The 27970-nt window shown below is 42.3% G+C and overlaps 2 protein-coding genes across 3 annotated transcripts; one reads left to right on the top strand and one right to left on the bottom strand.

Moving 5' to 3' along the window:
* Positions 1–4935: 4935 nt before the first annotated feature.
* On the bottom strand, positions 4936–7173 carry med10 (mediator complex subunit 10). The gene is made up of 4 exons (XM_031853951.1): positions 6923–7173; positions 6761–6844; positions 6182–6284; positions 4936–5743 (listed from the first exon to the last, which is right to left on the bottom strand). The coding sequence occupies exons 1-4, from the start codon at positions 7042–7044 to the stop codon at positions 5648–5650; spliced, it is 405 nt and encodes a 134-aa protein (XP_031709811.1). The 5' UTR covers positions 7045–7173; the 3' UTR covers positions 4936–5647.
* A 1186-nt stretch (positions 7174–8359) lies between these two features.
* On the top strand, positions 8360–22570 carry ube2ql1 (ubiquitin conjugating enzyme E2 QL1). Of its 2 annotated transcripts, none has more exons than XM_031853949.1 (3): positions 8360–8585; positions 9217–10138; positions 19060–22570. In XM_031853949.1, exons 2-3 carry the CDS (start codon positions 9434–9436, stop codon positions 19189–19191), a joined length of 837 nt encoding a protein of 278 aa, XP_031709809.1. In that variant the 5' UTR covers positions 8360–8585; positions 9217–9433; the 3' UTR covers positions 19192–22570. The 2 variants fall into 2 exon arrangements, with proteins under 2 accessions (XP_031709809.1, XP_031709810.1); XM_031853950.1 differs by lacking the exon at positions 8360–8585 and adding an exon at positions 8618–8713.
* Positions 22571–27970: the final 5400 nt, after the last annotated feature.

Raw genomic sequence — 27970 nt, 5'->3', positions numbered from 1 at the left:
GTGTTTCCTGGGCCGACCCAAGGGCAAGGGAGGATTGTACATTTCAACTGCCGTTCCAGCCCTTTAGTCCCAAAGCATTTGCATGAAGATAAAATAAGATAAAATAGGAAAAATGTGACGCATTTTGAAGGTCCGCAGACACTGAGAGGAAAGGCTTCAAGGCAGGCGGGTAAAACAAACTAAACTCTGTACAAGCTACACAAGCGAGTCAAAGTGAAATCAAAACTTCTGCGTCAGGACAACCCTGGCTCCTACAAAACTCTGTTCACAGATTACGGTTGCAGTTTGAAACAGTTTAAAAACAAAATTCAAAAATACTACAAAACCACTTGGTTAGGTTTAGTAAAAAAAACATAATGGTTTGGCTTAAAAGACTACGAAAATGAAATGAAACAAAACAAAAGTACAACATAAGTACTTGGTTAGGTTTTGGCAACACAACTTGTACTTGGTTTTGTTGAAGCAACAAAATTACTTGGTTCACAGCAGTCTCCTGCGACTCATCCACCGCCCCAAACTCCTCCCTTCGCTGACTCTTTTGAAAGTTATTTGTGATGCGTCAAAAGCAAATGTGATCCATGACAAAATGTGTTTCCCTCAAAACGTCATTCACAATGCTATTTTGTTGAAAGGGAACGCACGTTGTTCAGGAGACAGGCCTGTCCAGATTTGTAACAATGCAATTACTAAATATCCCAACAAGCATTAGAACCTTCCTCAACAGTTTGTAGTGGTTTACTTCATTTATAAAAAGTGTTGTCTTTCTTAATTCTGTTATTAGGTTATTTTAGTGAACACCTCTCCCCACGAGCCCAACTCTTTCTGCTGTGTCTCTCCCACATTCCTTGAGTTTCTTGTTGGTTCTTTGCTTGTTTTCTGTCTCTTTCTCTCTCTGTGTGTCTGTCTGTTTGTTTGTCTGGCCGTGGCTCTTCATTCCACTCCTGCTGCCAATCAACCTGCACACCTGCAATCCATCATCCACTCATCAAGCTCCTGCAGTATATAGCTCCCGGCTCTACGCTACCGTCTTTGCCAGATCGTTCAGTTTGCCAAGGTGGTGATAATGCTACGGCAAAAATAAAGAGCTTATGTGAAGTTCCTTCTTGTGTTTACGTTAATCCGTGTCTGCCTGTGCCTCAGGTTCATTACCTTCCTGTGATCCCATGAGTCCTCTCTACCTCCCCTGCTCCACTGCAACCCCTTGCTCAGCTTCCCCCTAATACAACTCGCCAAGATTTCTAAACAAACTCATTCAGCTGTTGCCAGCCGCTGTTGCTGCTCAGCTTTTGGGTCCAAGATTAACACTGGCTAACACCTCTGCAGGTTAAACGTCTCCCAGGGTGACAGACTGACGTCACTCAAGTTGAGAGCTGATGCACCACGATGCTGACAAAGGGAGACAAAACGGGGAGGACCATGAGGCCTGGGAAGCTACAGTTGGGCTAATTGACAGGGACGAAAAGAGGACTCGAATATTTGACTCAGAAGTACTTTTTTATTCAAGTAAAGTAAAGTAGTAAAGTAAGTAAAAGTAAAAGTACTTGTGCAAAGAACATCTTTACGGAGCATTAACATGTCAGTGTACTCACTTGAAATAGCAATAGCCAACAATATATTCCTTTTCTATCGACAGACATTTGCAGCCTGTGCATGCAACTGATTATCAATTATAAATATACATCCGCCTTCCTCAGTGTAGCCGAACTAGAATTGACCAGGAGAGAGGACAAATTATTTGTATGGGGGCAAGAGGTGACAATAGAACACTTTAAAGGCCCTGTAAAGGAGTTAAGTGTCTTCTTTTAGATACAAGGCTTGATCAAATAAATGTATAGTTAGATCAGACATAAAAAATAGTATTTAATTAATATGCATTCAGCTAAAAATAAATGGTGGTTAAATTGGAGGTCTTGTGATAACTGGCTGCATGCTTACTGTTACTAATGCCTTTCTTTGACCGAATTAATGTTTTCAGGGGATTGAATTAACTATTTAGAGACTGCAAAGGCAACAGCTCACCTGATACTACACCAAACATACCTTCACAATATGATACCTGCAGGACAAAGACAGCGCTGGCACTGCAGCCGTTCCTTTTGTTTTTGAAAAGCAATTTGTCGAGTGGCCCATTTACACCATGAAATTGAAGAATGGAGGGCTCTTCTAGCGGACAAAATGAAAAATCTCAAGACCTGGCTTCTGCGGTATTTACTCCACCCAGCGTGTTATATGACCTGTGTCCTCCTGCGTTAAAAGCACCCTTCAAGCCAATGAGAATGACTAAATGAAAGAAGGGAAAGAGAGCCCACCTCCACATTTTCCAACGCACCAGTGCCCTTTTGAAAATATAGCAAAGGACGCGACAGGAGAAGAAAAAATGTTGGCCATTGAAAAAGACATAAGGAGGAAACTAAAGGAAGATGATGTTTGTTCCGGGTCCTGAGAGCACAAGGAGAGGAGGTGAACGGGTGGGGAAGAAAAGGAGGAGAGAGAAAGACTCAGTCACCTTGGATGAGTCATTCAACACACCTCAGCACCTACATACTGAGACACATGTACAGCACAATGCTCTCCCCTTCTCAGTTTACTCAAGCATCACGACACACACACACACACACACACACACACAATCAGAGTGTCACCCGGTGACAACAATGTCACGGTGAGCAGACACAATCGCAAACTGGATAAAAACAGCATTTAATTTAATTCCTCACTCCTCCGAATCGGCTTGTTATTGGATTGAAAGGGTGCCCTTGACCACCGCCTCTGTGACTCGCTGCAGTGAGGACGTTCGTCATCCGGAGTCACAGAAGCGTGGTCAAAGGGTAAAAATAGGCGACAATGAAGAGTGGAGGAATAGAGGCGGCTGAGGTGCTCTGAGTGCATCCTCGCTGAAAGACTGTATCGACAGGTCTGTTCATCTAATGCCGTCGTACTCAGGCAGTGGAAAGATGAAATGTACTGCTACGCCTTTATATACTCCACAGGTTTTGTGGGTATACACTAAACTGTCCTTGCCAAAAGAATGCGTGAACTCAACCGGAATATTTATTTATTTTGCATGAAAATGTGCTCATAGTTCTGAATAGTTTGACACGTTGGGAAATAATGCGAATTTGCTCCCTTGAAGAGTTAGATGAGAGGATTTATACAACTCTCATGTTGCACGATAAAGCTGCAGCCAGTTAGCTTACAACAAAAAAGTGGAAACAGAGGGAAACAGCTAGCCTGGCCCTGGCCGAGGGTTACAAAATCCGCCTATGCAGCACATATCAAGACTGGACAAAGGAGGGGAGACCACACATGAGTTGTAACTAAAAAAGAAGTTTGTTTTACATAATTAAAAGGAAAATTTGTGAAATCTTAAACTAAGTAACCAAACAGGGTAGAAGCCAGGGGGGGGGGGGGGGGGAGAGAGAGAGAGAGAGAGAGAGAGGGACTCTTCTCATTTCTCAGTTTGTACATCCACAATTCCTTTCCTTCACTCCTTTCCTTGCGTCTCAGTTCCTCCCACCTGAGATGCGAGCAAAAGGGGAGAGGAAGAGACACAAATGTAGAGAGGAGTCAAGGCATGTGTTCATGACAACTCATATGTTTGTTATGCTTTGTTACAGTACTTTTTACTGGTATCTATCTTCTCATTTTACTCAAGATAGCCAAATAAGTGTATTTCCCAAAATAAGAAACTATTCCTTTTAAAAAGCAAGAATTAGGAGTAAGATTTTAACATTCCACAGAAAGGCTGTAAGTATCAACCAGTTAATACATTATAGCACATACAGTACATGCAACATCTAAAAAGCAGGTTGAGAAATATGGCATCCGGGACTCTACTCCTCCCCCGATAGAAGATGGAAGCTGAGTCCTCACTGAACCACCGCTGACTAAACGAGACGCGTGTTCGGTAATCCTCAGGGAAGAGTGACAGCGAGGGGAGAGGGCTGACCGTATCACTTGGCTGCATAGATCACAAACCAATAACAGAGCTCATTTCCCTCCTTCTCTCCCAGAGGATCGGCCTCCAGGGTCACCGGGGGGGGCGTCGTCGTGATTAAACCCCTAGAAGGAGGAGGCGTGGTGGGCCGTGACCTGCCTGATGACGCGGCCCTGTCTCCAGAGCATCTGTGCCTCTGCTATAGACGGGCAGACGCTCACACTTGCACCGGCTGTCTATAGTTACAATGCAAGGCGTTCTGGAGGAGACTCTTGAGCTGAGCGTCATCATGTCTGCTGCTGGCCCACTGACACATTCAGCCAAGTTACAGGCTTTTATTTTGACAGTCATCTTGGTTCATGGGATTTTTAAATAATTCCATAATTACCCTTTTTTATATTTTATTTTAGGTTATTATTATTATTTCTAATAGCACAAAATACTACAATAGTACTAAATATATATAGATATACTGTATACTTTGGCTTCATCAGTTTCATATTCTTTGGTATTTTAATAATTTTGAATCCCTGAAAATAAGATTTTAAGTTGTTGTATGCACTTAATATACTGTAAACTGAAAAGTAAATGATTTTACTGTACATATGTATATAAAGCAACCTGGTACATGAATGATTTAATATTTCTACCAGCATTTGCACTCTGCACCATTGCACTACTGTTATAGTTTACAATATACAACAACAGCCTGACTTAGACATTGTTGTACTTTATATATATACATTTATATTCTTTTACTCTTGTTCATCTTTGTTGTTCTTGTTTTCAGCTGTATATTTATTTCTGTGCATGTACAATGACAGCAAAATAACAATGTTTGTCAGCAAATACAACATAAAATTCTGCTAATAATGCCATATTTTATACTCTATATCATCTTATATTTTACGAGTAATTCTGTAAGATTGAAGCATACAAACCTCACAGGTGACTGGTTGAATCTCCTGCCTGTAATAAAAACAATGTCGAAACACAGAACCAGTCCGACAAGGATCATTTAATAACAAAAAACTATTATAATACAAACAAGGTACAAATAAAGAGTGGACTCATTTCTGACCACGACAAGCGATCAGGCACAGAATTACCATCAAAGAGCATTTGCATTCAATCATCGTGGCCATTAGAAACCTGAGCTCGATACAAAACGTCATGAACTGTGTTGTGGTACAAACGTATGTTGCACAATGATTAGGAAGCATTACAAAAGGCAAAAGTGTAAGAGTATAAATATACTGTATGTACATCTGATGGGAGTAAAGTCAGATTGGTGCCTTGCAGCTCCTGAACATTTATCTTCCGTACAGTTAGGAGTTGTGGAAACGGCCTCTGCTGCCCACTGAGTGCCCATGCATCATCAACAGGACATTAAAACTAAATGTGTCTCCTGGCAGCACATCAACCCAGAGCTGAAAATGATCGCTCTCCCTTCTCCACTCTTCCCACATACTCGCTATTGATTTACATTTCTTTAAATTAAGTTTAAATGGAGAGAAAAGGACAGGTTTGGCTGAGTCACGGTGCTGAGCAGAAATTAAAAGAAAACTCTTAGTCGGCAACAGCATCACGTTATTTACGAGAAATAATAACAAGGTTTTTATCATATTCTGGGGCAACCTGCTTGGTCAAACTCAGTTCAGGCTTTCAATTCAAGGCTCACAGGCTGAAGGTCTGGGGTGGCAGTGGTCACTAGGAGGGGGCATCTTCTCCGTGTATAGCCTTGTACTTCACCATCTCCTCTGGGAAGACTTTGCCGAGCTCGGAGATTAAAAGGCTCTTGAATTTCTGTAATAAAAGACAATAAAACAGCAGATGTTGGTTTGTCATCGATACTGATAATAACTACTTTTCATGTAGAAGATGATAAACTAATGAACGTTGATCAAACCAATAAGAAATCTGCCTTGTGCTCAATTGCATTACCAAATAAAACATCTGCATGTAGAATAAATGTATGAAATTATTGATAACTAGAGCAGAGGTGTTGATTCAAGCATTGTGTCCAAGTACAATTAATTCATCAGCTACTCAACAGAGAGGATTATCTCGAGTACATAGCTCTTTGTTCAATGAAGATCGTCCTTGAAAAGGGACATTTTTTATCTTTTAAGAAATTCCCAAACACGCTTGGGAGCATTTAATCAGTGAGATAGTCTGTTTGTGCAGTTTGTTCTCGCTGTGTCACTGGTGGGGAATCTCAGCGACCCTGGCACAATCACTTACCGTCATGGTGTCAATCTTCCCTTTGACCTGCTCGTTCCTCGCCAAGGCTCTCTCCAGACATTCCTTGGTGTACAGCTGAGGGTTTCGACCTTGGTCGATGTATCTACAAAACACACGCACACAAGGCACAACATCAGCCGAGGTAGCCGGGACGAAACTATGAAGCACAGAAAGGATTTAGGAATTCCATGAGCTAAATTTGGGTAGCTTGGCCTTCGGTCTGGGCATACAGTACACCATGAAGAGTGGCAACAAAAACAAATGTTTAGTTGGTTTTTTTTTTATACATATCTATGCCGAATTTAAAAGTGGCTCTTAACAACCTGAGTCAAAGTAAAAACAGAGGCCTGTACCATTACTAGATTGCCGTAAAGTAATGATAATGTAAAATCGCCAGAATTTCTAATGGGGTTTGGCGTGGCTTTAACGCAAAGCTATTCTCTCAACACAACAAATACGTGCACCCACAGTAATGCAGCAGACAACAGCAGATAAAGAAGATATTATTATTATTATATAGGTTATGAAAGCCGGACAGGTACAATAACAGAACAGCTAAGTTAACGTTACTAGACTCACTCAAAGACCTCCAGCGGTACGTTGATCTCGTGGAGCTGTTGACGGCACTTCTCGATGTCTTGCAGTCCAGATATCATGAAGTTTCTGAGAAAGAAAAGTCAACCGTAGAGTTAAACACGATGCTCACTCGCAGATTCGTGTCGTAACGTCCTCGCGACTCACAGCTTCTGGTTGAGTCCTGCTTGGCTGCTGGGCTGGAAGTCGCTGACGATGATTCCCAACTGTCGAATATTCTCGATAAATTTCTCCAGATTCTCCTCCAGATTATCAAATTTTTCCGCCATCTTTAACCGACTATATTTAAACTACGGAAATAAATAGAAAATACTCCCTTTAAAAGACTCCTTTTTGTCTAAAATAATCGGTTTTGGCTGTTCACCACCGACTCTACGGCAGTCACAACGACCGCAGTACTTTACGGCAACAGAATAAGCCAATCGCTGTGGGTGCTGTTCTGGTACCAAGGTAACGACCAATGACCGGTTGTCGTAAACTGCCTCAAAGTGTCGCGCTGCCAGTTGAGAAGACGCTTCTTTGTCAAAACCATAAACTGGATTGAGTTCATTAGAGGGATTTGACTGCATCTAAACCAGTATTGTACAATTATTATGCCAAATGTTCTTGGCTTACTGATGTAAATCCTAATGAGAATGTATATTAATATGTGCCATAATTAAATAATTGTTTCATATCCAGCATCATCCAGCTATGTTGTATTATTACTATGTATGACCGAATGTACATACTCAGTACAGTATGTACTTACTGCAAATTTACAAATATGCTTAGAAACAAATTAAATATATTACTGCAATGCCTCTCTACATTTAAAATCATACACCTCATGAAGGAAAATTAAACCCATGTCTGACAAATGCCGAGACACCGGCCTACATTTAGTCTTATTATCTGTCTCTTATTATAAGGCTCAAAAATACCCTGTATTTTCCAACGGACCTCCAAAATAAAGCGGAGTTTTGGTCACTCAGTGTGACAGTGTCATATATAAATGTGCTGACAGCATTGGGGTAAATGGGAGACTAAAGTTGAATTGAATAGAGGCAATAGTCTATTCTCTACACAAGAACGTCAAACTAAACAGATTTAGCCAGAATAAACAAGGAAATATACAATGGAATTTCAAAATAAAAGTAATATTACATTAAGATTCGATTAAAAATTATGCAATTTTTTTCAGTAATCGTTTGTTCAACTGCTCTGTTCATTTAAAGACAGTTTTCTATTTTTCCCTGATATGAATCATATCTTAATGTGTTGACAATTTTCTTTATACGTCCAATAGTTAATGAGTTCATGTTAAAGATGTGGTGAGTTGTATGGTGAAAGGCATCAATTTATAGAAGCTTATAGTTGATGTTGATCAATGTATTATTATGTGTGGTCCTTATTGTAATCGTCAACCGGATTATGCCACTGCTGTATTTCCATATACAGTAGGCCTATATTCTTTATGATTTTTCAAAATGAATTTATCCATTTTGGTGCTTAGTTTACTTTGAATGCAATTTCAGGGCTTTTATTTTGAAAAAAAAAGGCCTAGCCGTGTTAGAGCTTCACCGGTGGGAACAGATTGCCTCAGAAGGATTACCGGGGGCTGGTTTGTCCTCGGCTGCATTAAAACCGGAGCTGCTGCAGCTGCACACACACATCAAAGGCTCTCCTTCTCTTCTTCGCTGCAGCTCCCTCCGACGGCAGGTCTACTGGACGGTGGAGACATTTCTGCTTTTTACTCTCAACGGGATCGGTGTTCGGTCTACATAACCGGATATAAAAACGGACATACTTCGACTCTCAGCCGTCTACGGTAAGCACGGGCTGCTGTCGGATTGCTGGTCTGATATTGGGTCCGTGTGGGCGGCGGAGCACATAAAGGAGAATGTGTCATATTCTTATGATAAGAATTTATCTTGTTTGGCGCATATGGTATTTATGGTATTTAAATTCCCTATAATAATATAATCCATAGTATTTTTTCAACCGTCTATGGTGCATATATCCTCAAAGCCTTTCGTGACCTTAGTAATATTAATATGTATGTGTTTTATTCTCCCATAGTCTGTGTTCCTATATTTTTCCTATAGGAGCCTAGTGTGTCTAATCATTAGTGAGAAGATCATTTGTTGTAACAACCTTGTGATGCATTATGTTTTTTTTCCCTCTCTTTACGTTCATTACGTTAACGTTCCTGTAATATATTCATGTATTTTATTCGGTGCAAAACAATAATAGACGCTCATCTGCTAATATGTTTCACACTATTATGCACTGCTCGTGCGTAATGTATATATCTATCGTTGAATAACTGCAGTCACAGTCATGGTGTTGGTACACTTCCAATAATCTACTTAGACAAAACTGTTTTATTTTGGTGTTGTCTGTAAGTGAATATTCACCTAAACTCGCATTTATTGTGGTTTTGCTGTTTCGTTCTTCAGTCGAGCCGCGTCGAAATGATGCACTGAGGAGAAAACTGGACAGGCTCCCCGGTTGTGTTCATCCTGTGGCTACAGTGAGCGGAGGGGGTGATTGCGGTACAAGGTTGATAATCAGCATCAAGAAAGGTCTTCTCTGTGAGCGGGGACCGACTGTAAAGGGTGATTCTTGCCCCTGTGCGGGGGGGATCGGCGGAGAACCATAGATCTATAGAAAATTATGGCCACCTTACTGCGGAAGATCGGTCTCATCCGCCTCCACGACCGAGACACCGAGGACCCGAAGCACCATCAGGGCTCGCTAAAGGGGACTAAAGGGAACCAGAAGAACAACGCCAACAAACACTGTCAAACCGCCAACGAAACCAACATCCTGAGCACCCCGGAGATTAAGGCGAGGAAGCTGGACCAGCAGGGCAAGGACAAGCCGTCCGGCAAGGATAAGCAGGGCAAGGATGCGAAGGAGAAGCAGCAGACGGGAGGAGGCGGGAGTAAAGCGACCACTGCCACCTCGATACCACCGCTGGCGCCTCACCGGCAACACTGCACCCAGGTCCGGACGCGGAGGCTGATGAAGGAGCTACAGGAGATCAGGAGGTTAGGGGACAACTTCATCACGGTGGAGCTGGTGGAGGACAACCTGTATGACTGGAACGTCAAGCTGCACCAGGTGGACAAGGACTCGGCGCTGTGGCAGGACATGAAGGAGACCAGCACCGAGTTCATACTGCTCAACGTCACCTTTCCCGACAATTTCCCCTTCTCGCCGCCGTTTATGCGGGTCCTGACGCCCCGGTTGGAGAACGGCTACGTGCTGGACGGCGGGGCCATATGCATGGAGCTGTTGACACCCCGTGGATGGTCCAGCGCCTACACGGTGGAGGCAGTCATGAGGCAGTTTGCGGCCAGCCTCGTAAAAGGACAGGTGAGGGGATGAAGGGCTGGCGGGTGATCCATCAACCATACAGCATGTTAATCATGTCTAGTACATTCATTTTCAGCCACGACACGCACTGGGTATGACCAATCCCATTAGGCATTCGTGCGTCATGCGTAATTAACTCGTAAAACTGCTTTTACGCATGTACAACATATGTCCACCATAGCGAGGCTTTTAGTCTAATATGAATGTTTAAAGCAGTATTTCGTACAATACAACTGGAGAAAACATGTTTTTGGTAATGTCATCTTTGCTAATCTACTTTAATTTTTTATTTTCCTGAATGGAGTGTCATTTTTGGACACCAGTGCAGTGATCTCTCTAGTCAACATGTTTAAAGGGAAATTCACGAGTTTATCCCAATAGGAAATATGTGCCAATGGGAGACAGTTACTTTATCATTAAATGATAAAAACATGCAGTACAATTGATGCATTTGCTATATGTTTAGCCTATTTATAGCATTCATCATGCTCAGTGTGAGCTATCAGTGTCACATCGTAGGCCCGTAGTCTCCTCCCCTTCCTCCTTGCTGTGAGCCAACCCATGAATGTGAATATTATTAATCTTTATGTGACTTTACAGCAGCCATTTCATGCAGCCCAAACCTCAGTATCTCCTTGATTCAAGCTCTTCTCTGCAGCACCGGGTTGCTCTCCTTTTATTGCCTCCATAAATCAGCATCTGCCATGAAATGGAGCGGCCCCTCCACTGGCTCTAATGCAGCCTCACAATATGTGTGCTACAGCAGATTATTGGACAAAGTTATTCAACATGTGATGATGCGTGATGACGGATGGAAAGACATTTGAATAAATGGTGGCAGCAGGTATAGTTTACCTACCAGCAGGCTTCTCTGGTTTAGACTGACTGGATTATGTAATCCTGTCAAATCTGTTTTTCACATCCTCAGTGCACTGCAGCAGCAGCTCTGCAATTTCAATAGAAAAGCCTGAATCTCCGAATGCACTCCTGGCTATAATCGTTTAAACTCTGAATCGATTTTCTAGTTTCCACCCTGATAAGAATCACAGTTTTCTAATAGCGTTTTCAAAATGCTCACTTTTGCATCATATCCCAGTCATTTCATCCGTAGAGTCTTGGTTCTTTCTCCTCACTGACTCTCTGTCTGACGTCAGCAGCATGACAGCGCTGTGGCAGGAGACCTTATGTAAACTGTCACTGGATTCTCCTGCCCAAACCCCCCCAACCCCTTAGTGCTTTTTTTGTCTTGCATGATATAACTGAACACTATTCCCGAGTCCTCTGTTGTCATTAAGCATCTGTAACCAAGCAAGGTCATGCAACAACAACAAAACTGTACCCACAGCTAAGAGAGAGGAACATGTGTGCGTGTGTGTGTGTGTGTGTGTGTGTGTGTGTGTTCATCTTGATTTGCTGCTTGAGGAGATGAGCAGGCAGCTCCGCAGTGCTCCCTAATTATGGTGCAGTGTCTTCCCTCTCCAGTTTGCTAATGGAAACACTATTGATTAATTATTCCTCTGTGTGTGTGTGTGTGTGTGTGTGTGTGTGTGTGTGTGTGTGTGTGCGCACCTCTTTATGTCTTTGTTCGTCTCTTCTGTGGTTGTGTGCCCACGCTGGCGCTTGTATGTCCTCATTTTCTGCGAGATGAACTCGTCACTCATGCATCACGACAAACGAGGAACTATATATATATATAAACCTCAAAAAACAGGATAGATTTATTCGTCCCTGGGCACCGATTTCGCTCTGACAATAGGAAAGTAGTTTATTTAGAAGCTTGCTGCCTATTTTTAGTGTGAGAGGAAACACGCGGTGACAAAGTGTTGAGGTGAAAGTCAACAGAGACACACGTGTCTTCACCTGCAGATGTGAAGGAACACACAAACACACATACACACACACACACACACACACACACACAATCACACAAGCTGAAATGAGGAGACATTATTAAAGGTAATCACCAGTTCACCAGTCTGGCCTTCAGATACTTAACTTCCGATTTTTAGGCAATCACTGGCACATTGTAATCTATCTTGTATGACAGTGAATTAAGTCCCATAGTGCTTTGCAGGTGGTAGAAACACCTCATGTCTGATATAAGTGTCTTTGTAGCGTGAGCTAATTTGGTAGTTGATCTGTACTGCTGTCTGTACAGCAGTGTTTAGAAAGTACACGAGTGGTATTTAGAAGTATACTCCTGGCTATAACCTACTCTTTTCTTCTCACTTTGCACTGCAGGCAAGAATAATTAGATTTCTTTGCAGACATCTTATTCCCTATTCATTTCTGTATTGACTGTCAGTCACTCGTACTCACACTGACAACACTTCAGTCTTCAGACCTTCGTCACGTAAAAATCACCTGTCAGCTGGGTGTCACTCATTTGAAAATACAAACCAGTTGTGCGTAGCCTGAAATGAGCTGCTATCAAGTGCGAAAGACGACACCCGGTAAAAAGATGTGAAAACAATTTGCGAGGTGACAAGAATTTTGAAGATTCATCCTTCTTTGCCATTTATTAAGCAAAAAAAACATTCGCTGGTTCCACCTTCTCTCGTGTAATAAATTGCTGCTTTTCTCTATGTTGCTTTTCTCAAATTGAGTCAGTAGTGTAGACTTTCTCTTAAAAAATGTGTACTTTCCACTTCCAAGCCGAGATGACCCCCCCTATGACATCATCACGGTTATTTTTTCCAGCTTTGGAAAGTTCCTTCAGAAGACATGACGCTGTTTAACGTGGGACGTGGAGTTCCCTCTTTGAGGTTTCCTGTTTTCTGTGATGGATTTCATTGTTCTATTGAAGTCTGTACAAGGATGAATGACAGCAAAGTGGTATGCTGACTGTGTGCAGACAGAGGAAATGAAACCAATGACACCAACCTCAAAAAAGACAGTGGTATTATCCTTTAATGACCCCGTCATCAGACCCACTGGGCTGTCCTTAATAACGATCTGATGCGATGACATTGATCCTTGTTTGTTTATCCCGACCCCGTTAAGCACATGTCTGCGTTATGCAATCCCCCACATCCCACACACCCCCCAATGCCCCCAGAGCTGCTTCCCAAGATGCACTGGGGCCTTCCCTCTGCTGCCCATTGACTGATCTCCATTCACACGATTACCCAGCAGCCACTTTACACGAGTGTGTACCTCTCAACCAGCGAGTGCTTAGCTGAAATAGATAAACACTGACATGGCACTGTATAGGCCCGGGGGCGCTCAGCTGGCAACACACACACACACACACTCACACACACTTTTGTTTGCCCATTCTTTCTCTCACGACCAGATATTTTTACTTTCTCTCTCCGTCCGGCTTTGGATGCGTCACGCCGAGTCATTCTTGTAGATGACTGCGAACACAATGGCGCCAGTTAATGCTCAATTTCCCCTTTTCATGCTGAAGTCATAGACCCTTGTGCAACAATACACACATCCACACGCATATTGTCACTCTTTTCCCCTATCATACTCTGTCTCTCTGTCACACACACACATACACACTATGTTCAGGGTAAACACATGCAAACAGAGTCCATCTAATTTGTCCACACACACACACACATACCATGTTCTCCTCATAGGTAACAAACTGAAAAACATACACATGATGCTCACAACAAGATGAGGGCCCAGTCCTCCCTGCCATCTATCACCACGGTAATCGCACCTCTTCAGCTATGGCCGTAGTGTTATACATATGGTGACGCATGAAGATATTAGGAGAACAACATATCCAGGCTTTTCCCCAATGCTCTGTGACAGTGGCCAATTGGTGCATTATCTGGGTTTGTCAGCCTGGGTAATCTGTATTACAGGCCTCTGGCTGCACAGAGAGGCCGAGCAGGTTTCAGACAGCGCTGCTTAGGTGCCATTTTAATAGCTGTGTGGATCAGAGCAAGTCCCTAAGGAACGCTGCTTGTGTCTATCTGAATGAGTCACTCATTGCGTCATGCATCGAAGGGAAAAGTTTCTTGTTTCCAGCGCGAATCGACTTCCTCGTTGCCTTCATACTGGTGGTGAGATCGGCCCTATACTGTCTTGTTTTAGTTTCGCTCAATTTTTGTTTCAAAATTAGTTTCATGCGCCAAATGACTCGTCATGGTGGACATTTATAGCAGGGGTGGATTTCAATATTGATTCAAATACAAGTGGAAACGATAGGGCAAGCTCTTCAAGATGTGTGTCTGTTCGAGAGAGATTGCGGGACAACTTGAGAGAGAGTATCGCTAAGCCCCACAGTGGAATGAGGCCAGTGTTGCTACAGGAATGGAAACTGTAACCCTAATCTCCAGATCATTCAACGTTATCACCTCATCTCCCTTTATCCCCGGCATCACTTTTGACCCAAAATAGCCGGGCAAGTACGCAACAGGACGTACCGATCATCCATCAGATGTCGCGGGAGCAGAGAATTAACGCTGGACAGTGTCTGATGTGTCTCATTGCATGAAGAAGCATGCAGCTAGTCCTAAAATCCACGTCTTGTAAAAGGAACTGACAGCTTTTCTTTTTTTTTTAAATACAGCACTAATGCTTTCCCAAGGCTAATGTTAAAGATTATGCAGATACACTTATCTTGTTTAATCTCTCTAGTCCTCATCTAAATCTTGTATTTGGGCTCTTTTTTCCTGGTGTTGAGACAAAAGTAGTTAAAAAAAGATATGTGAGCTGTTGCCTTTTGGATTCAGGAGTAAGACTGTTTTACAGGGACAACAATTCTATGTCCTTAAACCACGAATTCGCAGTTTGCTAATCTTATTGTAATGAGCTAGCAGGGTTGTTTTATTTGACCAGGAATCAGGGATTAATACGAATCAGTGTATTTGTAGAATTTTTTCTAGAATGAATTGAAAGGATTGAGAAAAACGTCGGATTTTCTTTACTTGTTTCAAAGTTAAACGCTAGAGAGAAAACTAGCTTAACTAGCACTGACACAAAATAGAAGCATAGTCAGATATTTTGTTTTTGACTTGGACTAAGAGGTAGTCCGCTAATTTACAAAAGAAACATAGACATTTTATTAGGCATGATGCTCCACTAGCCATGCAAATAGTTTGGTTTTAGTTATTTAGGTTTTCAGATATCTATCAAGACCCTAATAACGGTGCTGATTTGAAATCTAGTTTGTGATGTTGACAGCAATGAAAACGTCCCAAGAAACTGTCAAGACAACTCTTGACAGTGTTTTTGTACAGACACGACATGATATAACATGTTAATTTGAGCTTTAGAAGTGCTAGTAAGCAGAATTTGTTACTTTTGGAAAGAGCTAGGCTAGCAGTATCCAACTGTTTCCAGTCTTTATGGTAAGCTAAGCTAACTGGCTGTAGCTTTATATTTACGACACACACAAATATGAGAGTGATGTCTTAAATATCACACTTCCCAAAATGTCAAACTACTTCTTTAAGCACCAGCTGGACAATTAAACAGATTGAAAAGTTGCTTTCTTGTGTATCAGACACTGTGTCACTACAATGGCCAACCTAAACGTAGCTCCAATTACCCTGTGCTCTCCTCCTAAAAAACAAGACAGTGGATCGTACAGCTGCAGGACTAACGTGCAGACCATGGGTGTCTAACAATATGAGGCTATTTATCTGCACTGCAGCATGCAGAGGAGCTCACCATATAAAATAATTTCATTAGTAGTGGTTTCAGTGGAGTAGAGTGGCCTCAGTGCCATTTTCTCACTGCCAAGAAGCATTCTGGGTAGAAGGAAGTGATGCAGTGTTGTTATGGAGCACGTACAAACAATTACAGGAAAGTACCAGACATATTGCACTGCAACAGGCCAGTGTCTAGTGAATCAACTACAGCATAAACTTCAGTGTAGCTCATAGACTGTAAATAAGAAGTTGACGTATAGTCACCGTGATGTCAGCCATTGGTTTGTGGACTGTTGTCCTGAAGCTTTGAGTTTGGCATTTTGTCCGTCGCCATTTGTTTTTTTGCAGCCAGAAGCGACACGAGGTGGAGCTAAGGACGACTGAATAAGAAATTTTATGCGACCAAAATGTTAGTTAATTTTCATGAGCTGAAAACACATTGGGAAAGGGTTAAAGTTGTAAGACAAAAACACACACCACACGCCGTGGCATGTGACCTGTCAATCACAAGGTAGCCCCGCCCTAAAGCATACGCTGCTTTATGGTCTATTTTACTCTAAATGGGACCATTATTTAAATGAACACCTATATTGAATGAAGACTTGAAACTAGCAATTAAGACCTTAAAGTCGTGCTTACAATGTTTACTGAGGTAAGAAATCAAGTAAGAAATAGGTATGTTTTCCCATAGAATTCTATACAATCAGACCAGAGGAGTCGCCCCCCCGATGGCCATTAGAAAGAATGCAGGTTTGCAGGCTCTTTCGTATTTGCTTCACCTATTAGACCTGGTGGATGCTGCCTCAGTATAGTTGCAGTATGACCAGAGATTTACTGTGCAGTCAGACCAATTTACCTTCCATTTCTTATGTTTCTGTAATTCTGAGGTGATTTTTATTCAAACGGTAGTGACTTTTTATTTGATTTACACCTTTGTCGTGGCTCTGTATCTATCAGAGTGTTTCAATGTGAAGTTCCTCCCACAGGCTTTAGGGAAGACTTAGCACCGCTGCCAACAAAACAGAATGAGCAGCTTTATCGTCACACCTGTTTTCTCCATTTGTATTTTGCCCCTTGTTATCCCACGCATATTATTAGCTCCTGTGTGTGAAGGAGGGAGGGCTCCATCAAGGTGTTGCATGGCTAAAAATGTCGCTGTGAGATGCTTTTCACACAAGAGGGTTACATGCTCATATATTTATTTTTTGTCATATGTTCAACTCTTTCATCATTCAGTGCAGTAGTTGGTTCCGGGTATCTCTTGGCTCTCCATTGCTCAGTGTAGTGGAGGGTACTTCTGATTGGACCTGAGGTCTTAAAAGCCCTTTTCCCGGCCTTTAAACATTGATCTAATGTTAAACCTGCATTCAGACCACTCGCCCTGTCAACATCTCCACTGCGGCAGTGCATTCACCAGCGAGTTCATCCATGTGCATGTGTGGGCTGTATCTCTGTCTTATATTCTGTCTAGAGACACTTGAAACACTTTTTTCTGGAAGGAGCTTGACAACACTGCTGACAATTGTGAGCAAGAGAATCATCTTTCTTTTGATCCAAAAAACGCAAATCCAGATCTGACAAATAACAAATTTGACATATAGGCTTCTTTTTAATGTACACTTCACACAATGATATTCTTCATTTGGCCCAGAAAGCAAAATCAATGTAAACATGCAAAAAAAAACAAGACTTTCGTTCCACTTACTAAACAGTCACTTTGAACATTTGTGGTTGAAGTTCCTCCAGTGTGATGACTTGTTGTTTTTCTCTGTTTTACATGATTGTAAACTTAATATTTTTGCGCCTTTACACAACGGGGATGGTCATTTTTCACCACTTTCTGACACTTTACAGGTCAAACAGTTTTTACCATCCAAAATGATTGGCAGATTTATTATTCCTGGCATTAGTTGCAGCTTTAAATGCTATCACCTAAAAATCTACACATAGCAGCTTTAGATTTATGCAGCTTAGTTGGCAAACACAACGGCAGGAGTTGGAAGGACACCTCTATCTCCATTATCGTATGGCAAAACAAAACTACATGAATCACGTACTTGCTGAGATCCTTCATTTAGATCATCGCCAATAACGCCAATCAATTGTTCTTGGACTCAGGACCTGTTTGTCTGTCCAGTTTTGTGAAATTGTATTCATAAATGGCTTTCTGACAGACAGCCAGACAAACAAATAGATTGCGTGGAAGTAGGTTCTTTGGCAGACATTGTTTGCAGGGCTGTAGCCAGGAATTGGAAAAACTGACGTCATGAGTCCAACTTCCTCCAGCTCGACACCTTCAACAAGACACACAAGAAAACATTTGAATATAACAGTTTTGACGTTTTTTTTATTTATTATTTATTCACCGGTTCATCTTCATTGTCATTTTTGGAAATTCACTTATTCACTTTCTGTAAGTTAGATAAGAGGACCGATGCCACTCACGTGTCTGTTAAATACAAGGCTTAAAACAGCAGGCGGTTAGCTTAGCTTAGCATAAAGACAAATCTCCCTACCAGGACCTCTAGTTGAGTAAATAACACGTTATATCTTGGTTCTTTAAGGGCCAGTGTGGAGCATTTCATTTGGAGATCTATTAGCAGAAATGGAATTTAATATTCATATTAGTGTATAATCACCCCAAACTAAGAATCGTTGTGTTTTTGTGAGCTTCCACCATGTTGCGCCGCCATGTTTCTACACATGTCCAGAACGGAAATATCAAACACTTACTCTCGGGAGTGCCTTTTTACATTTTTTACGTTACCTGAAGGCAGTCTTGTAAAGGGAGGAGTCAGTGAAGGGGTGTTCAGCAACTACACCGCACAGTGCCACCAAATCCTACACACTGTCCCTTCAATCCGTACAAAAACTAAAGTGTTGAAACATAATAAACAAGCGTGTTCTAAATCTTCATTCAACTCTCTATCAGAAAGCAAAATTAATTTCACAGAATGTAGAAGTTTTGCTCTAAAAAACCCACGTTTGTATTATAAAGCTCCTTTAAAACCCCCAACAATCTCCAACAAAGACATTGTGAAAGACATGACCTTGCTGTCCGTACTGTTGGCTACACCTTTGTGATGGTGTCCTCGAACTGAGACGAGATGAAGGACTATTGTGTACAGACCCCACTAAGAATCCTAAAGAAATGAAGGAATGCGTCAACTCGTCCCATTAGCGGACAGTTTGATGGCGTCTGTATTTTGTATCTTTTTGTATCACAATCCTAACCTCATTTCCCTCTCACCCCCTTCCTCTCTCTCTCTCTCTCTCTCTCTCTCTGTATCTGTGTCCTCACAGGGGCGTATATGTAGGAAATCAGGGAAGTCCAAGAAAGCTTTCAGCCGCAAGGAAGCCGAGGCCACCTTCAAGTCCCTGGTGAAGACCCACGAGAAGTACGGCTGGGTGTCCCCGCCCGTGTCCGACGGCTGAGTGCTCATCCACCGACCCTCCGACCCCCGCGCTAGCCGGAACAAAACCCAGCTAGCCCCAACACGCAAAACGACACACCACGCTAACTCAACAATGACCCATCTTCACCTTTTGCTGTTTCACCCAAAAGATTTCTCTTTTTTCTTTTTCGGTTTTGTGTGTCTTGTGTTATTGGGTTTTTTTGGGGGGATTTTCTTTTTTCACTCCTCCACCAAGAAGCAACTTTTGTTCCCCTCCCTCTCGCCCAGGGAGATACTTCCCCACATTTTGGAAAGACCTGAGAGGGAGGTGTGTGTGGCTGTGTGTATGTGTGTGTGTGTATGTTTGTCGGACTGGGAGTGTGTGCATCGCAGTGTGCGTTACTGTCGGTGGATTTCTTTTAGTTTTTGTCATAAAGCACACCTACGCGCATACGGGAAAAATTGGACAGTGTGGGCTTTTCCACCCATGTGAAAGACTACTGAATGAAGGAGACTCATCCCCCTCTTCTGTTCTCTTCATCCCATCCTCTCCTCTCTCTCCCCCTCCCTCCCTTCTCCTCCAAAGCACTGAACTGGCATCGGTTCCCGCCGTCTCTCTCTCTGTAGCTGCCGGGTCATTTACATATAAATGAAGCTGTTAATGTTTAATAGACGGGCAGCGCACTGGCGTTAATACTCACTCATTCACTCCTTCATTTCCCCTTTCTTTCGACTGTGCCGTTGCTCACAGTTCAATGCAACAAGATTGTAATTTACATGGAGCTGTGCTCTCTCTCTCTCTTTATCTCTCTGTATCCGTTTCTTTAGCTCGTCGTTCACTCTGTTTCTCCTTTCTTTCTCTCCGTCTCTTGTGGCTACATTTAGAGCTCACTGTTGCGTATAGATGGATGTTGATTTCGATGAAGGAATTAAAAGTCACTTGTTGCTTGATGCTGAGACTATGTAGGCTATGATAAATAGAATGACAGTCAATCACCTTTCTTTCTTTCTCTCTCTACTCTGATGTTATCGTGTGTGTGTGTGTGTGTGTGTGTGTGTGTGTGTGTGTGTAGGAGAGGAAGAAGACTGTATTTCCCATGATTTAGATACCAGATGGTACAGCTGAAGGCCGGGCTTCAGTATGTTTGTGTGTGTGTGTGTGTGTGTGTGTGTGTGTGTGAGCAAGGGAGACAACCCTTTAAACAGAGAATAATATGATTTACTGTGAATGACACTATAAGGCCTAAAGGGAGTGCTCTTTTTTTATTTTTTTTAGCTGAATTACTCGTCGCCGTCTTGTCCTACTTTCTATGTCAGCTCCTGATTATTAGTACTGTAAACAAGTGTGAGGTTGTGTGTCTCTCTCTCTCTCTCTCTGAACCATAAAGAGGTTAGTTGAATAAACGCTTTGGACGTTTAGCTGTGCTCCGCACACACACACACTCGTGCGCACGCCTTGACGGCGGCTGTGACGCCCAGGAATGAAGACAGACAGACAGACAGACAGACAGACAGACATGGGGCTCGAGCGCTGCTGTGGATGGAGTGGAGCTTTAAATGAGCGCACGCTTCAGAGCCCGCCTGATTGATGTCTGCTGAGAGAGAGAGACTGAAGGCAGAGGGGAGAGGGGAGAGAAGGAGAAGAAGAGCAGAGGCAGAGCTTTGATCACTACCGGCTGCTTCTGGAAATGTCAGGTGGCTTGCAAAATGGCCGAAGACAGATTTTTATTTTGCTCTACCCTGCTGTGATTACTTAAGAGACACACTCAGTTCCTGAGTTCCAACCTTTAAAAGGACTTTATGAATATCTGATATTAACTCTACGGCTGCAGCAACGTCAGTCTCAATCAGCTGGACGCCTGCTCGCTACGGACCGTCTTGTCTGTCCAATCCAGTGGACTCCTTGTGTGTTTGTTTTTGCTATCTCAAAGGTCAGAGGGAAAGCTGCTAATTGGTCTGACATTTAAGCCAAGCGTCATTAGAGACGAGTAGAAGGATGGAGGATGTCAAACCTCCCGCTCGGCGCTGACATTTCGTCACTTTCTGCTCCTATGTTTTTTGGGGAGGGGGAGGAGTGTAGGGCAGACAGGGGCGTAGGAGCATCTCAGCAGGGCCCCAAAAGTAATCCTGGAGAAGGATAGTTTAAACCGCTGAGCTGGAGGCTGAGCTGGAGGCTGAGCCGCGCTACCAGCATGCTGCGTTTGGATCGGGCTGCGCCGTGTTTTCAAAGCCGCCCCTCGTGTGTGTCGTTTGTGGCCGATAACAAATGTCCGTCTCTGTGTGAGTGCATGTGTGAGCAAACATGTGTGTTACAGTCCCATCGGGATTTAAAAAATAAAAAGAGCAGAGTATAAAAAAACAACAACAACACACCATCTGGTATGTGATCATGTACGAAAGCGAGTTAGTCCTTTCAGGGTCGACCATATAGTGAACTCTCGGCTTGTCAGCGGAGAAAACTGTAAACTGAACTATTAGTAAGAGAAAATATCTCAAACGCTGAGTGTTTGCTGGTTTCAAGAGAATCATTTTGTGATATAGTTTAGATTGGTAGTTTGCAAACACTAACTGGGTGAACTGATTATGTTGTATTATATCTGCATGTGATACGTGATTGGTAGCTAGCTACTGTATATCTTTTTTCAAGAAAAGCAAGAAAAAATATGGGGAAAAACAAAAATGCAAATGCTTCTCTTTTCCTGTTCTTTTTTTCGTTTTCTTTTTTGGGTTCTGTATTGTATTGTTACTTCTTTTATTTCGAAGCGTCATGAAAAATGTCACAATGTGTTGTGAATATGAATGTTTGTGTTTTAATTTATTTGTGGTTTGCCAAAATGAAGATTTGAAGCATGTTGCAGGTATTGTCACAAGAAAATGAGAAGAAGGAAAAAAAAGAATTACTGAGAACGATAGCCTATGTATTTGTGTGATGGGGGAAGGTGTGTTTATTTGGGGGGGGGGGACTTGAGGGAGTACAGAAGAACAGAAGGTTGCAAAGCCTCAAGATTATAAAAGGGGAGTATTTTCTTCATTGGGAGTGCATCAAAGTGGAATTAAGAAAATGTCTACGCTCCCTTGAATACTTCCTAGTCCCCTCCGTGGTGTCACTACTGTCCCTTCCCCATTGGTCCTGCTCTAGACAGTGATTTGGCTTATGGGTAATGCAGTGAACACAAAGATCTGGACTGAAGTTTTCCCCAGTCACAGATCAAGGATCAGTATGACCTCCCTATGCTTCAAATCTCACTCGTAAAGGGAATGCGCACATCTGACCTGTGATCAGTTACTCCGGGCGACTTTGTCCCACTCCCGACTTGAGTGTTTGGTCGAGGCCGAGGTCTTAAAACGTTCAAGAGGTGAAAGGTCGTTTGCAAGACCAAACAGGAATGTGCAATAAAAGTTACAGCTTATTCAAACTCTGCTGTTGTGGATTGTGGTTTTGTTTCACACCTGCCGAAGTCACACCTGGGAGCTTCGTGTGCCGCTACACTTGCATGTATTTTAATGACCTACTTCAGGCAGCTGTGGCCTCTGCGTGGTCTCTGCATTGTCCTAGTTTCCATTTGCTGCAGTCAGCGAGACACTGTCTCTTTACATCCTCAGTGAGGACAGACTGTAATCATCCGTCCTCTACTCTTGGGCTTTTATCAGACGGCCTCCAGCTTGATGGAAACACTGTGTTCCCTCTCCGTGTGTGAAGTGGTCGCCCTAATCTGACACCGGCGCCCGTAAGTGTTAAAGAGAGTGTGTGTGTACGGGTCACGCTGAGAGATTAAGGTTGGACATAACACTCAAGCTATTTTTGTGAAGGTTAAATAAGTTACACACATCCAAAAGGAAAATTCGGTTAATATGATTTCTACCAGTAGTCATAATTTTCTGCAACTTTTATTGCTGGGGTTTGGAGACATCACAATTGCAACGTTATCTTCTCCGTACAAGTCATGTTTTGCAGCTCGGGTAGAAGCCTTTTGGCGAAGTATCTCGACGCTGAAGGTTGGCGCATTGTTAACGTTGTGAGACGGTGGCTGTTTATGCAACAAAGCTGAGAAAAACACCGTAGTTTGGCTTAGAATAAGTAGGCTTGTAACTTGTAAGCTATATATGTAACGTCATGTGACTCAGTGGCGTAGCTTCACCGTCATTTGACCCATCCACGGTCACTCCCATCTGCCCTTAGAGGACTATAAATACCACCTTTGTTTCTATGAGTGTCTAATAATCAATCAATCAATCCAGTTTAATTTATACAGCACCTTTCAAACAAATCAAATGCAATTCAAAGTGGTCTACAAATGAAAAGATGAAGAGACTAATAATATCATGATTATAATGACACATTGGAGTTAGTTGAATGCCTGGTGCGTCTCATACAGACACTCAACGGCGTTGACTTGTTGAACACTTTAACTTTACAATCCTGATCAGTTGTGCTTGTCCATTGTGAGTACTGATTAGGATTTTAAAGACCTTGATCTAGCAGACTTAGTTGTGCCACCACCCATGTACTGCGACGTACTGAGGAGTTATAAGTTAAATTTCTATTATGTTTAGTTTTCCTTTCTTATCAAATTATAATTTAATTCAATGTGGCTTTATTTGCAGTAAATCTAAATATTTAAGGTTGTTTTTTTTAAAAAGCCTTAAAACAGCATGAACAGATGATCGACACCCACCTCCAACCTGAACAGAGGTCTCATCAGATAACTGAGAACACCTGTGGGTGTGCAGGGTGTTGTAATACAACTGGATTTACTTCCAGTGAAAATCAACCAAAATCAAGTTTGTTGTGCAGAGATGAGGCACATCTAAAGAAAGTGACACCTGATCCAGTACATTAAACACGCTGATTTTTGTATTGGAAGGGATTGATCTCAACCAAGTTACAAATAAAGTCTTATAGGGCCTGAATATACCTTTTTTCACATGTCACAGCAGGAAAAACACAGGTGCAAATAACACATTTATTTTTTAAGTCAAAATGTCGGCTGTGAAATAAGAGCTGATACACGGCATCTGTTTTGTCGCCCAACTCTTCTGTCTTTTGAGTCATTTACCATTCAAATAATATAACATTCCATCAGAATAGATCTTTTCACAGATGTCATCTTGTCTCATCATGGTATGAAGATTGCATGAACAGCGCAGGTGTAATAAACAACATAAATAGAGTGCTGCAGGGATGACGTATTTTTTAAAGCCATCGCGGAAGTTATGATCGCCCTGGTTCCCTCTACAACAAACCAATGGGATTTTAATTTTGGATTATTTTAGAAAATAAAATATGTGGCAAACAAACGTTTATGAAACTTATACGTTTTGTTCAACAAGATAATCTTCACAAATAAATACCACGTTTATGATTTTTTGAAGCACAGATATGCTCACAAGTAATTTTTTTGCAAGTCCAAGTCATGTCTCAAGTCTTTGAACTAGACTCCAAGTCAAGTCTCAAGTCACTGTCTGTGTGTCTAGGTCCGAGGCGATGTCCAAGTCCCCGTCTCTGCAGCACAGTCGCATGACTTCAACTAAGCTGAAGACGTTCCAGTACGCTTGGTTGTGCTTAGTCGTTTCATTTCGCCACTTGTTAGCAACCTCCTTTTTAAAGAAATGTAAAGCTTCAGTGGAATTTTAGAGATATTGTATATCTTATACTGTAGTACTAAACGTTAAAATCTCCTAAACTTGTTTTAATTCAACCAAAGAAACATAGAAACTTTGACTTTTGAGACCAGTGCAAAAGACGTGAACTCATTTCCGGGTTGTAGGAGTCATTCCTGAAGCACTCAATGAGGACATTTAGTCTTACAGGGGACAAAGTGTACTTCATGACAGCTAGGACAGCAATGCACACCTGAATGTCAACATTCAGTCTTTGTCAGCAACTCTTCAGCAGGTGTTGGACAACACTTAGTTTTGCAAATTTGCTTAGTTCAGCAAAAACTAAGTAAACACACACACACACACACACACATTGCTAATATCATTGCTGACATATCCCAATTAATTGATCCCTGAGCACTCTTGCTTTTGTCTAGTTGATATTTCCCCGCTGCTCATTAGGGCGGGAGAGAGACAGAGAATGTATCAGAGAGAGAGAGCGAGCGAGATATTGATGACACCATGTCGAATGCTGCGAGGACACCGGGTGCAAGGAGAGAAGTGGAAGCAACGGACAAAAAAACAACAGTCATTATTCAATTGCGAGATAACAAGACACGATCCCCTGAAGGTTACCGTGACACACAAAACATCCAAAAGAACCTGGGCGAGGCTCCGAGAGACAGAAAGAAAAAAACAGGAGGCAGAGTGAGACGAGAGAGCTAAGAGGAAGGTGACCCTCTCGTGTTTATGTATTCAGGTACTTGCTTTTATTTATTTTTAAACGACAACCCCCTCCGGAGGAAGCTGTTTGTGTGATTTGTAAAAGCAGCTCTCAGCGTGATGAAACAGCGGTAAGACAATCTGAGAGATAGAAGCTGCTTTCATGGCGGCAAGCTTAGTGGGAATGAGATTTTAATAGGAGTGAGGAAATTGTGATAAGATGTTTTTTCTTTTTCTTTTTATGGGTGTTGTTGTACCCGGTGCATTGTTTTCTTCAGGATTATGGATGTCGTGGAGGTAAACCTCCAATGCAGTCTAGTCCCGTTTGTATTGGTGAAATAGTTTACCTTCCTTTTCAGAGTGAACATAAATCTTTTTGACAAAATCAGAAGATACATCGATGCAACTATAACACAGTGGCCCTTAGCTTCAAACTATGACGCTATTGCCCTCTACGCATCAGTTTTTGACACGGCAGAGTGCAAGTTTCAACTCGTTACATGCACAGTGTCCTTTCAAAACGACTGGCAACTCATGTGAGCCAAGTGACTCCAACAACTCATGACAAAATGTCAATGTTTACTTTTAGTGCCGAACAGCGGTCTTCTGGACAAAAGTCTTGTTTGTTCGCACGGATACTGAAAACTGTGTATCAGCTAACCAGCTGTCCAAAGGTTAAACAAATTCTGAATACCATCGTCTCATCAAAACCAAAGAGAATCAGGGTGGATGGTTGAAGACAGTAGATCAAACATGAATCCTGCTGTTGTTGTAAATGATGTTGTATTGGAAGTCAATGAAAAAACACCTTTTTTTTGTTTAGCTATGAAGCCTAATTAGATTCATCGATCATCAGTAATTTTGTCCATTGCTTTTCCAACTGATTATTAAACTGATCGTTTTAGCACAGGTTATGGTGACCCTCCAGGAAACGAGCCTAGACACATAGAAAGAGGATTGTGAAGAATGAAAAGGGATGTAAGGCCACACAGCCTGGAGGGCGAGGGGTTAGCTTTGCCTCTCCGTCTGAATTATATTAGCTTCATTAGATAACATTTGATCTGTGAGTCTTCCATTTCCTCTTCACTGTCCACGCAGTCACACGCGATGCCAAGGAGATTTCCCAGAACGTCTGTATATGAGAACAACCAGAGCTGGCGAGAGGACGCTTGGTGCTCGCCCAAAGCACGAGACACACCATTAGACACACACATGCATCGAACGCTCTCACACACAGACACACTTGCTGTTCAATCGGTGACCGAGTTATTGTCAAGTTGATCCGTAGAGGCAGAAAGGGTCTGTAGAAAGGCCAGAGAACATAAAACAGAAGGGCAGAAAACTCTGGGGAGAAGCCATCAAAAAGCCTGTGTTGAATTATAGATCCTCCCCTCCCCCTCTCCACACATACATCAATCCAAGATATAGCTGTCTTTTAAAATGCATGAAATACTGGGGGGTGTTTTTGCATGGATCACACATAATACATCATCTGTCGATCATATGAATTCCCACAGGATGATACAATGATGCTGTCTTGGAAAATCACATGCCTTAGTCTGAGCTGAAGGATGCCTCTCTCCTCCACAGCCGGATGAGAAACAATATGGAATATTGTGTGCACGGTGTGCACGTGTGATGCCCCAGCTGCAGAGCCGGATGAGATGAAGCTTTACTGTGCTGGTGATGGGATTTCCTTTTATACAGCCTGCATGCATTATGCAGCCATGCCCAATACACTGAGGGGTCTCACTGGGAAACATGGTGTTAAATAATGAATTTGTTTTCCCTGTTGATCACAGATGTATGGATAAGACGGATTGTGGGTCTGTGCGTGCGGAGGATTTTGAGGAATGGAAGCAGTTTGCGGCAATTCAAATAAGCGTTGCTCTATCTGAGCTCAGTTAGTATAGCTGCTGTTGCTCATTAGTGACATTTACCAAGCTAGGTGGCAAATTTTTGCGTGTGTCATGCCCGGCTCTCCGTAGGTGTTTTCAGACCAGAGGAACCTTCTCATAGTTCTAAGAACCCCCATTTTTAATGTGTGGGCACAGAGTGCTGCAGGAACAACTTGGGAAGTGAGTTAGCATTTTTGCACTTCCCTTGTCTCAAAGTCGATGTTTCTTTTAATGGGTTTTTGGTTGGATGCGAAATATAAAGCACTAAATGCATTAGTAAATATCCCACTCGTGAATTTTGAATGCAGTTGCTAACAAGTGGCTAAATGAAACTACAAAACGTCATGCGACCGTGGTTTAGTTTGTTTACAGTCAAATGCTTTTTACTTCTGGTGATTGCATTCACGCTTCAAAAATCATAAAAGTGGTGTTCATTTGTGAAGATTATCTTGCTGAACAGAACATGTAAGTGTCATAAACATTTGTTTGTCACAGAGCTTATTTTCTGCAATAATCCAAAATCTAATGGAAAAATCCCCTTGGCTTTTTGTTGAGCGAACCAGTTCGATTTCGCTTGCTTATAGACTGTGGCATGTA

Source organism: Anarrhichthys ocellatus, unplaced genomic scaffold (genome assembly GCF_004355925.1).
Source record: "Anarrhichthys ocellatus isolate YVR2014 unplaced genomic scaffold, GSC_Weel_1.0 scaffold14, whole genome shotgun sequence".
Lineage (NCBI taxonomy): Eukaryota > Metazoa > Chordata > Actinopteri > Perciformes > Anarhichadidae > Anarrhichthys > Anarrhichthys ocellatus.
This window is presented reverse-complemented; position numbering and strand designations above follow the sequence as displayed.

Excerpts from the sequence above, each read along its gene's own strand:
- med10 (XM_031853951.1), bottom strand. The coding sequence starts at position 7,044 with ATGGCGGAAAAATTTGATAATCTGGAGGAGAATCTGGAGAAATTTATC. Across the intron at positions 6,285-6,760 it reads GTACCGCTGGAGGTCTTTGA|ATACATCGACCAAGGTCGAA; the intron begins GTGAGTCTAGTA and ends TGTGTTTTGTAG. Across the intron at positions 5,744-6,181 it reads GGAAGATTGACACCATGACG|AAATTCAAGAGCCTTTTAAT; the intron begins GTAAGTGATTGT and ends CTTTTATTACAG.
- ube2ql1 (XM_031853949.1), top strand. The coding sequence starts at position 9,434 with ATGGCCACCTTACTGCGGAAGATCGGTCTCATCCGCCTCCACGACCGA. Across the intron at positions 10,139-19,059 it reads CCAGCCTCGTAAAAGGACAG|GGGCGTATATGTAGGAAATC; the intron begins GTGAGGGGATGA and ends GTGTCCTCACAG.